The 12219-nt window shown below is 38.0% G+C and overlaps 1 protein-coding gene across 2 annotated transcripts in view; it reads left to right on the forward strand.

Moving 5' to 3' along the window:
* The first annotated feature begins 9530 nt into the window (after positions 1-9530).
* Positions 9531-12219, forward strand: part of LOC111486443 (probable serine/threonine-protein kinase At1g54610) — a 13448-nt gene continuing 10759 nt past the window's right edge. The window contains exons 1-4 of one of the 2 annotated variants that reach the window (XM_023133602.1): positions 9531-9795; positions 10138-10583; positions 10701-10985; positions 11105-11422. In XM_023133602.1, the coding sequence (XP_022989370.1) occupies positions 10206-10583; positions 10701-10985; positions 11105-11422 (981 nt within the window). In that variant the 5' untranslated portion in view covers positions 9531-9795; positions 10138-10205. Of the gene's footprint in view, positions 9959-10137; positions 10584-10700; positions 10986-11104; positions 11423-12219 lie in introns of both variants that reach the window. The other variant, XM_023133601.1, reaches the window with a different exon arrangement.

Genomic DNA, 12219 nt, shown 5'->3' on the forward strand with positions numbered 1-12219 from the left:
TTTAGGCAGGAGCGGGCGCCAGTGTACGTCGGGGAAAGGGAAGATAGACACGCCACCGAAGACGGACGAACGACGACGCTTCCACCGGTGACAGTAGCCAAGCCCCGCGATTAGGGCTGTCGAGGCTTTCGGGCGTGGAAGACGAAGCGGCGGGCGCGAGTCGACCCTCGGCATTCAGCGAGTTCGTCTCGGCCAGCGTGCAACCCGCACCTCGTAGGTCGCGCTCAGACACTACCACTAGGCCTCGTTCCATTTCGGCCCAAACTAGAGGCGCGACCAGAAACCCTGCGCCATCAGTGTTCTTCGCAGCCCATCGGTTTCGGCTCCATCGGCGGCTCCATTGCACTCCCGGCTCGCCTAGGTTCGGCTTGGTAGTGCGGCTTGGCGGCTCGACATCCGAACAGTATACTGATTCCTAGGTTTTTGACCCTTCTAAAGCCGTTCCCCACCCTTGTTTTAACCATCTGAGGCCAGTATAACTCCATTTTGATAAAACAACTTGTGATAAGGACGTACCTTGGTAGCTAGGTATAAGAGCTAGTTGTGAAAGAGCTCTAAGTGTATCATGTTATCTAATAGGAGGTAGTTAGGTGCCGGAGTTAGCATTGTGGGTGACTTCGTCCAAGGCCAAGGAGGTAAGTAACCTTATTGTTGGTGTTAGTCATACATGTATGTGGGTGCGTGCCCTATGGCCCTTGCATGCACCGTGTGTGTTGTTGATGTATGCTAGGTTATATGTTTCTTGCAGTGAAATGCTACGTATGCCATGTTTATGTATGTGATGTTTGTGCCACGGTTTGCTACCCTGTATGTATGGGCTTGATTGACATGTCATGATTGTAATGAGAACTTCGCATGCCATGAATGTGATGCTAGTCTGCTATGATATGCTTGCTCGACATTTAACCCAGTTATGCTATGTAATGCGATGAGGGGATGGAACGTTGTGTGTATAATGCCATGGAGGTAAAACTTAAGGACCCCATGCACGTTGTGTTATGTACATGGGGCACTCCCCCGTTATGCTACTGATGGAATGGACGCGTACGTTCGATATTGTGTTCGCTACGATATCATGCAGGCTCTCCTTTTCCGTGGCGTCTGGTATTGTATGTCATACATACCCAACCAAGCCAGGCCCAGGGGGGTCACATGTGAACTAGCCTGGTGGGCCCATAGTCACGCATGTGGGCCCACAGTCACGCATGTGGGCCATATGTGGGAAAGTACCATGCATCCACCCCCAAAGCAAGGACCTAAGGCCATGGGAAGGAATGGAAGACACACCCCCCTCTCGGTTTCTTTCTTTTGACACTTGTGCTTATGTATGTGCATTGTATGCGATCGCATGTATCCTAATGTATGATTATTTGCTTAACCCCAACAGTGAGGCGACTTGGTATTTTATATAATACTCAAGCCACGTGCTACCCATATTTTCAGGTAAGGGCAAGGCTCCCATGTACGGCTAACGGTGGATGTTGTGAAGGCCATGGAAGTCTTAATGAGGGTTTGTAGTATCGTAGGCGTCTTGTTGGATTCTCCCGGTTAATAGTTATTGAAATTGTTCCTCTAGTTATCTGTTGATTTTTTCTAGGTTAGGCTGTCGCTATTGTTTTCCTCAGGTATGAACTGCTTATAATAATGCACATATTGTCATTATTGGGACTGTCTTACGCGAACTCTCGTTCTGTCGTTTGACAAGTACAAAGTAACGTCGCTAATTAGGTTAGAGAAAATTAGAGGCATGACAGCAACAATCTACTATGGGTTATTTATTCACTATGGCTGGTGGACCTGTTTGTTGGCGTTCAACATTGCAGTCTACTATTGCATTGTCTACCGCCGAAGCAGAGTATATGGCAGTCTACTATTGTCTTGTCTTCCACCGAAGTAGAGTATATGGCAGTAACTAACGCTTTTAAAGAAGCTATTTGGATACATGGTTTGATCAATGACTTGGGTATTTTGTAGGAACATATGTTTTGTGATAGGCTATTTGTTTGTCAAAGAACCAAGTCCATTATGCTCGTACTAAACATATTGATTTCTGATTTTTTTTTTATTCAAAAAATTATTAATGAAGGCACATTCGTTTATTAAAAATTGGAACGGCTCATAATCTGATACGTTGACAAAGGTGACCTCGTGAAAAGTTTTGGCATTGTTTGGATTTCATCAATGTCGGAAGAAAGGAGTAGTTTATTCAAGTGGTGGCAACTAGATGAGTTATCGACTTGGAGATCTTATGACAAGAGGGAGATTGTTAAATTTGTCATAAGTTTTTTATTTAATTTAATTATTAACTCCCATCCATTTATAACAGTGGATTAAATAAGAATATTATTAATTTGGTTATTAATTTTGTAATTATTTTAATATTAATCCTTAATTAATTCCATAAAGTTTGATGATTCAAACAATTGTCTCTATATAATGGCTTGTCTAGGAGGTTTAGTACATCGGAACTTGATAGAGTTTTGTGTGTCACATTGTATTTCTTGAGTGACATTTTGGTGAGAGCCTTTGTATGAGACTGAGGTATTCACTCATAACACTTTGATTGGTTGCTCCCGTGGATGTAGGGAAACTTCTTATATTTGAACCACGTAAATATTTTGTGTCTTTTTGTGTAATTTCGTTTATTGGTGCTGTAAGTACATTCGTTCCGCTTTCGCTACAACAATCGGTATCATAGTTTTGTGGTTGTAGCATTTGGCGCACAACACATCATTCTTGAGCCACCCACAACTTCATGACGGAGACCAAAGCAAAACTTTGACATCAAGATATAGGACAGTGATAGCTGTCAGTTCGACAACCCTACATATTTTAGGAGTTGCAAAGAGAACTCCGATCAAGTCGGAGACTTGGATTGGACAAACTGACTTTGTGATTATCAAGATGGATGACTTCGACATTGTGTTAGGGATGAGTATTGTAATGATGTAAAAGAAAAAAAAGAATTTAGAAACGACACTCGGAAATGTGAGATTTCCAACCAGCGTGGTAAATTTTGTGGAAGCAACCGCCTCTCCACACCTTCATAACCCTCTCATGCCCCTCCACCACATTAGATCTACAAGAGAGAAAGAAAGGGGAGAGTGAGAACAGAGAAAAATAGAATATGAGGAAGGGGAGACCTCATGACACAATCGATTTTTTAAGCTTCAAGGTGTTCCGTCGCATCTAGTAGTAGAGGAAGGAAGGACTTAACCTAAATGACGGTCGAAAATGGGAGAAGAAATGACGGGAGACGATTCTGAGAGGAGAGAGAAAACAAACGGAGAAGTCACTAGCAGCCGGGCGAAAAAGAAAGGCTTCGCAGACTTTTCTCGATCCAAATTCGGGGCATACCCAGCAACCCACGCCCCACAGCCAACGGCCCACGCCTGCTATACAACCTGCAGCCCACAAATGAGAGACGACCTGAGCGCCCGAGTAACGGACCCGACCCATTTGATACCCCATGCGCACCTCCAGCCTCCTTGCACATGTGTGACGTGTGTCTCCCTACCGACTGACTCAATGGCTCGGCTAATGGTTTGGCTCTACAACTGTAGCAGCTAAAAAATGGCTTAGACGGCTCGGGTTTAGGTATTTGGTATCGATTCCCACATTTTTTTACCCTCTCACAGCTGATTTTGACCTTATTGAAGGCAATTATGGTCAATATAAGTCTCAATTATTCCGTTTAAGTTTATTTTGTTGAGAAGTAGGACTATTGAAAGAATTCGGTGGATGTTTTTAATATGGTGGAGTACCTCCACATAGGTTGATACAAACTTCGAGGGTCAAGGTTAAACTAATTTTGGAAATAAGGTAGAACTTCAGCTAAGGCCAACCAAATAAGTGACTCTACTATCGGTTAGTTGGAATAATTGCCTATGTATGATGATACGTGTTCAGTGGCCCTACACGTGTCATATGTGTGGTATGTTTGATATGTTTGATAATACAATATGTATTGCTTTATGATATTCCAAGACGTAATGACCCTAAATTTCTACATACTCAGAGTCGCTACTACATTAACATTAACATCATTTATAACGTAAACTTCATAAAGCGCTTAAAACAACCTCTTATCTGGAAAACACAATAATGGTCTTACGTGTTTAAATACTAAATACTAAACTTTAGAGAAAATAAAAACAAAAACAAAATAATTTAAAACAATGAAATGCAAAACAACTTATTATAACCTAAGACTAGGAATTTAAATGAGTCTACCCTATGCACGTGTCATAGTCTCTGCTCGCGACGCTGCCACCATCCGTACAAGTGCGTCTTGCCTTTACCTAAAAAATGATGTGACACACAACCTGAGTATTTCGAAGAATACTCAGTAAGTTGCCCCACTATAGGGGCCATGCAAATGCGAACACATGCAATCATGATTTAAGGACCCATCTCTAATCATCATAGGGGTGGCCTTCAGTCTCGAACAAATTGAATGTGTAGTACTTCCCTACACACAACTCACACGTGCGAGTGTGAATCCCCAGAGCGCTCGCACACCCCCTGAACCCTCTGGTCAAACTAATCTATAGCAACGTCTGGAGGTTAGCGAAACCCCATAGTGTCATGCGCCTCATGAACACCCTTATCTGTGCGCATTCACACTCATCATTATATTGTGCGCGTCCGCACTCATCATCTTTAGGGGAAGTAGTCCTATGCTTATGAACATACAATATGCATGAGGTCCTTCTAAATCCATCATAATGTCTCTTCTGACACAACCCTCTAGTCTCATCTCTTTGTTATTATAGGCAACACATGCTCGTGGATATTTATATTAATATCATTTTCATGCTCTTAAGGTTGTCCTATGTCGATCTAACGACATGATGCAATATGGAACTCGTCATCATATGTCATGTTTAATATGGAAAACATCATCATATAACATCATCACATCATTATCTAACGTCATCAAGTCATCATATAACATCATCATATCATCATCTAACGTCATCACATAACATTATCACATCATCATACTCATCATATTGCCATAAAGTGCATCAAGCATATCAAGTACGTTATTCATCGAAATATATATACTACGCACATCATCAAGCATCATAACTCACACATCATCATACACTCATACATCATTATATACTAGTACACGACATCATACGATACAGCTCATACATCGTCATAACTCATACATCATCACATACTATCATACGGCTTCGTATGACACAATTCATACATCATCATTATTCATACAATTTTTAGTCTATCCTATAATAAGACCACTTACTTGATTAGCTTACGTGGGTGTCACCCATTTATCCTGAATGAAAGTTCGATTTTGTCCTTTGTACCCAAGTCAACCTATATGAATCTATGACATCAATTTCACGTTCAATTCTCTAACTCTTACAATGGTTCATGTGCTAGACTTTATGCGAGCATTAAAGACTTTGCATGAGTTATGTATATATTCTAATTTTTACTAAGATTTCATTTTCTATTATTCCTATCTTATGTTATTTGATGGAGTTAATTTGTCTGACTACTTTCTTGTCTTCTTATATTTATTCTAATCTTTCATTTTCTTTTCGGGGGCAAACGCCTACGAAAAGATCGTTTGGATTTAAGGAGTCTCTTGGATTTATCCATGGTTTGTTTATTCCTTATCCCGAAAATCCTATTTCGATCGAATCTAAAATAATTTAGAATTAAGAAATAGGATTTGGTTTGTTTATATTTAAATCTAAAATATGTTTAATATATGTAATTTTGCATCTTCCTTGGATTGGAAAAGGGTGACACACAGACGATTGGTTCGATCTATTTCTTTATCTCCCCATGAATCGTATGTTTGTAACAACGGGGACAAAATTTTCTCAATTCCAATCGACTAGGCGTATTGTGTCGATTCTTTTGAGTAATATATCTGGAAATCCCCACGGATTCCTTAGAGTTATTTTGTCCGACTAGTTTCTTGCCTTCTTATATTTATTCTAATTTTTCATTTTTTTCTGTCCGCATATATTCTGTTTTTATCTTTTAATTTTTGTTCATATATATTCTTTACCAATTTTTAATTGATTCTTACCAAATCATATTATCCATTTTTAATTCATTCTTACATAATCATATTATTGGTCAATTATTTTTATCTATATTTTTTTTAATTTTGTTAACAGTATTCTAAATTCGGTCTTATTTTGTTAAAGCTTTCTTTACTTTTGATTTTGTATTTCCTTGTTTGTTCTCTTTATTTTTTTGATTGGGTCTCTCTCTATATTTTCTTTTCTTTTTCTTTTGAGCCGATAGTATTCTAGCCAATTTTAATAGACTACAAAATACTTTAGTTTCGAAGGTAAATAAGATTACTATGATATGAATTTGTTTGGCAATAATAGGTTATGACATGTTATGATATGTGTTGAAATGAGGAGTTTTACCATGCAAAACCTCTAAATTATGAATTGAAAGTTATGTTATGAATGAAATAGTTTATGAAAGTTTATGTGTATAATATGTGAGGAATGAGTAGGGTTGTCCTGCATGATTTATTTATAATAGAAATTATGGAGACCTCATTATAATGGTATGTTCACGTGCATCAGGATACTTCTCCTATATGATGAGTACATACGCGAACACTATGAAACTAAAATAATCATCATGCTTGACAAGGTGCACAGTGGTCGTTGTACCTCCGGGTGTCCAGCTACAGCCCAGAGGAGCTAGCCTTACCAATAGGCCTTGAGGGTGTGCGAGCCCGCTTGGTGAGCTCATGCTTGCATGTGTAGGTCATGTGTAGAAAAGTACGACACATCCAACTTGCTCAGACTTAGAGAACACCTAAGAGAATATGTTTTTAAATGATATGTCTCATTCATGTTACATGTGTTTGCAATCCCCGACCTCAATGATGGGTAACTTACTAAATATTTGTTAAAATACTCAAGTCTTGTGCTACTCTTATATTTCAGGTAAAGGCAAGGCACTCATGTACGATTGAGGCGACGTCGCATCAAAGACCATGAAACCTGCGTTAGGGTAGTTGCATTTTATTTTGTAGATCTTAGGATAGTCTAGGACATCATCTTAATCTTTTTCTTTGGTATAATTTTATTTTGCATTGATTATCTCTCGTTGTTTTATCTTAAGACTCTTATGCAACTGTATAATTTCATGACATCGTTTTATGAAATTATTTTAAATAAATATTTCAGCATAGAAAGGTCACGTCATGCATATGGTAGCGACTCTATTTCAATAAGGAATTAGAGTCGTTATAGGTTTCATGCTGGAACATAAAAGTCATTCTCATGCTCTAGTGAAATGCTTAGTAGTAACAGGGTCCAACCCGAAAATCACTTAGACTAACATCCATCTCCCAAAATGGGTGAAGATGGTGTCGGCACTACAGTTGAGAAGGGATCTTAGCCATGAAGAACCTGTGTTCGCTGCTGTTGCCATAGTTTAATAGGGGAGCTCGAGTGAGCTAACTCCAACAAAAACCTCGTGGTCACTACAAAAATACCATGATGTAAGATCAAAAAGTAAGACAAAAGATTTATCTCCATTTGGGTAGATAGATTATGAGATGGATTTTATGTCAGGGGCAAGATCGATTACCATAGAGGCGTGTCATACGACTTAACTTGAGCTAGCTAAGTTCAACAAATAGATAAATGGTTCGTTGAAAGTCGAGTCCATTAAACCAGCAAAGACTCTTGTCAGTAGTCATCTAAATGTTAGAAAGAGACCAATTGAGTGGTAGAAGATGTCATAGTTATGTTTGTCTAAGAAATGTTGTGTATGGCCAAGCGTCGAATGTCTAAGTTATGCTTGTCTAGGCATGATGTCTATGGCCGCATGCCCATTTCAAACCTCTTTTACTTGTTTTCATATATAAGTAGGTCTTTACTACTCTATCGTGTTATATGGGGGTGTTCATCAAAATCATGTCTTAACCCACTAAGGCTAAAATACCCCAAAATGTACTATAGGAGATGTGACTACAATTCTTTCTATTCGGGTTATATGCTATCAAAATTGTAGTTGTTGCTTATTTGCTTATTTGTTTATAGACTATAACATTTCTTTCTTACAAATAATATTGAACGCATTTTCTTACTCATGTTTTCTAAAACACGTTGTCTAAAATTGTCCGCAGCTTATGATTTCTATTCGACTGACTTGTTTGCCGAGTTAGAACAAGTGTCGCACAATCGCTGTCTAAATGCCACTAGAGTGTGATTATGGCACAAGGTAGACTCAATATGCCAAGAAAAATTCACAGGAATCTCCCGGTTCAAATAAGTAACAGATATAGCAAGAGCATTCCTGTAAGAGTCAAATGGATCCTAATCATGAACTGGATAAATCTCATCGTAGTGGAAGAGTTATGAGATGCCTCAAATTTTACAAAGACTTAATTGAATGTCAAGTTCATGTTAGATGACAAAGTTAAGGCTTATTATTTCAAAATAATAATGAGGATGGTTGATTATAAGGATAAATAAGTCATTCATAGAATCTATATACTCTATCTCAATATGGGAGGGAGCTAAACTCATAGAATATGAATAAATCTATCAAAGAAAAAAGATATTGATTTTTATAGTAATACTAATGACAAAGAGTTGAACTTAACGGGAGAAAGTAAAGTGGAATTAAACTCTCTCTAATTACCTTCTAGTTGGAATAACTCAATATACCTTATGAATAGAGAGTATTATTAGATTTTAGAACGGTACCTAGAATATATAAATTATACGAAATAAGAGTTTGAGTTAAAAATACAAAATTGAAATAAAATACATAAAATTAGTCAAAAGGAAAATATACTTAAAAGGAAGGGACCTCACAATTTGACCCATTCGAAGTCGGAGACAAAAAAAAACAAAATTATATGATCCAACTACAAATCAAAGGGAACAAACCAATTGGTCAAAAGTAAAACAAACTAAAATCATAAGTGGAGTAACTAACTAACCACTACTTTTGCTAATATGATAAGCGCAAGGGATTTATTAGCTGACCCATGAAGTCGAAAAGTACACTCTCCAAATATGATATCATGCCAGTCTCTAAATTTGATGTCATTGATGTTTACCTCTACTCACATGACGAGTCCACACGAACTTTGTGGCCTACGGAAAAATCTGATGAGAAACTTTATCTCGATTGAAATGATACACCCAAGTATTTACACAAACTTATAAATATTATATAAATCAAATTCATAAACTTTCCTCTTTCATTTAAATTTATTCATATATCAAAAATAATATAATCAAAATCTCGATTATCCATTTAAAGATTTAAAATAGAGGGGGGATATTTTTCAAATTAAATGTGCAATCTAATGCAGAATTTAGACGCTCCTGAGAGATAAATTAATAGAACTGGATAAAAAAAAATAAAAAAAAAAATAAAATAAAAGGAGATTTTCGCAATTTGTGATATAGAAGTTATTTTCTGAAAACATTAGGGAAAAAGTAAGGAATTGATTAGTGAACAGTAATGGTGAACATGGAACTCCAAAAAGGAGAAAGAAAATAAAGAGAGAAAGAAGGAAAGAAAACCCATCATTTTAGGGATTAAGGATCTAAACTTCTCTCTGCCCAATTTACAGTAGAGAGAGAGACAGAGACACACACACACAGATTCCAGATTTGGATTTGAGGCTGACTTTCTGAAACGCCGGAACAGATCTTCGCTATTCCTATTGGCTCCTTCCACTTTCTCGCAGACAGACCCCCCAACAGAGCCCACAACAACCACCACACTCCACCGCAAACAATCCGCAATTATGTATCACTCCAATTCACTCCCAACTTTTCCCGCTTTCTCCTCTCCTTTTCCTCTCTGATTCACTCTCATGCCTGCTTTTTCCCTCCACATCACTCCCCTTTCCCAATTTCTTCCTCCAATCCATCGTTTTCTTTCATGGGATTTTCTTGCTTCTTACTTCTTGGTATTCGCTTTCTTATTCTACTGTTTTTTCTTTTCGGTATTGGGTTATGTTATTGATATGAGAATCCTAGGATTGATTGATTGATTTGTGGGGGGTTTTGGGGTTTTTTTGTTTTTCACTTTTTTACGAATTCTAGTTTTCTTGGCAATTTATGTCTACTGTTTTTGCTGGATTTGTAGTGAGAAAATCCATGTCTCAAGTGCTTCTGCTGGTTGCTATGGTGGGAGATGATTCTTAGAATTGAGAAATGGGGTGTTTGGTTAGCCGACAGGCGTCTTCTAGAAGTGTAGAACCCCCTGTAGATAACGGGAAGAGGAATCAAATTACTGAGTCTGGTGTCCAAGTCGAGCATGTTCAGGAAAAAGAACTAGAGCATGTTAGTGCTAATGTAGAGGAGCATGCAAATGTGAGCAAGGAGGAGGAGCAGAAGGCTGATGGTGGTCAGGATCGGCCACGAGCAGAGCGGCGAAGGTCAAGGAAGGTTCCAAGGCCTGTTAACTTGCCAAACCATTCCCAGGGAGCGCAAGTTGCTGCTGGATGGCCATCTTGGCTCACGGCAGTTTGTGGGGAGGCTCTCAATGGTTGGATTCCAAGGAAGGCTGATACGTTTGAAAAGATTGATAAGGTGGGCAATCGACTAAGTAATAAGATCCTCCTGTAATGCATTCTTGCTTTCTCTCTTTATTTTTGTTTTTATACACTCCATTTACAGGCTTTTAACATATATTCTTTTGCTTGTTAGATTGGACAAGGAACGTATAGCAATGTGTATAAGGCTAAAGATATACTTACAGGTAAAATTGTTGCACTGAAGAAGGTTCGATTTGACAATCTGGAACCGGAAAGTGTGAAATTTATGGCTAGAGAGATTCTAATCCTTCGGAGATTAAATCATAATAACGTTGTGAAATTGGAGGGGTTGGTCACATCGCGGATGTCTTGTAGTTTATACTTGGTGTTTGAGTACATGGAACATGATTTAGCTGGTCTTGCTGCAAATCCATCAATCAAGTTTACGGAATCTCAGGTTAGCATATTGTTTTTTTGTTTCTTTAAGTTTTCATATCCAAACTGAACATTGGTGCAGTTGTTCCAGGAAATCAAAGCTGAACAATAATTCTTTTGATGGAACATGCTTATTTATAGGTTAAATGTTTCATGCAACAACTGCTATCTGGACTGGAACACTGTCACAATCGTCATGTGCTTCACCGTGATATTAAAGGATCTAATCTTCTCATTGATAGTGGGGGAGTGCTTAAGATTGCTGATTTTGGATTGGCTTCTTTCTTTGATCCTAATCACAAGCACCCAATGACTAGTCGAGTTGTTACCTTATGGTATCGACCTCCTGAACTTCTTCTTGGAGCAACTGATTATGGAGTAGGTGTAGACCTCTGGAGTGCTGGGTGTATACTGGCTGAGTTATTAGCTGGGAGGCCTATTATGCCTGGCCGTACAGAGGTAATTGCTTTCTTTCCTGTTTAGCTTCATAGCTTAGATTCCATTTTCATCATTTGAAATGAGGAATAAGTTGTCTCACTATCTCTATTGCATTTAATTGCTCTCAATGACTTCAGGACAACTGGCGTTCATATGGATAATTTTTTAGCGCCAATGTTGTTCAAGTTCTGATCTTCACTTCCAAACATTTCTTGTCTAAGTACTATTTTTCTTGGACGTATAAAGTGTTTCATTATGTTCTTGTTTGATTTGGTAATAAGTTTCCAGGGATACTTTGGTTAGAGAACGTGCACTTGAAGTAACTTTTGCAAGAAAATCATGCTCATCAACTTTATTTTATTATTTTTTTAATAAGAGATAACTTCATTGATGTTTGAAATTTACAAGTGGGATGTGTTATCCATTATGCTTATAAAAGATCTTCTCAATTTACAATGAAGGAGGTATGACGGTAGGAAGCAATTTACACCAAAATATGGTGTGGTAAACAACATTTTCTAAGAGTCTAGTATAAGTCTATGTCTTCTTCGTGGATACTCTTTGATTTCTTTCTTTCCATCGATTCCAAAAGGAAGCCCTAATAAGATTTGTCCATAGTAGGGGTTTTTGCATTCTTGGAGGGATGGACGTTAAGGCCATGTCTAATAACTCTTTTACTTCCCTAGGAAAAGTGAGATGCCATATGAAAATATTGAGAATCTTTATCTAGAAATTATGAGCATATATGCATTGCATAATGGCCACCAACTTGGAAATAGAGTCATGTAGGACTTTTTTTTTTTTTTTTTTTTTGGGTA

The sequence above is a fragment of the Cucurbita maxima genome, unplaced genomic scaffold (genome assembly GCF_002738345.1).
Source record: "Cucurbita maxima cultivar Rimu unplaced genomic scaffold, Cmax_1.0 Cma_Scf00011, whole genome shotgun sequence".
NCBI lineage: Eukaryota > Viridiplantae > Streptophyta > Magnoliopsida > Cucurbitales > Cucurbitaceae > Cucurbita > Cucurbita maxima.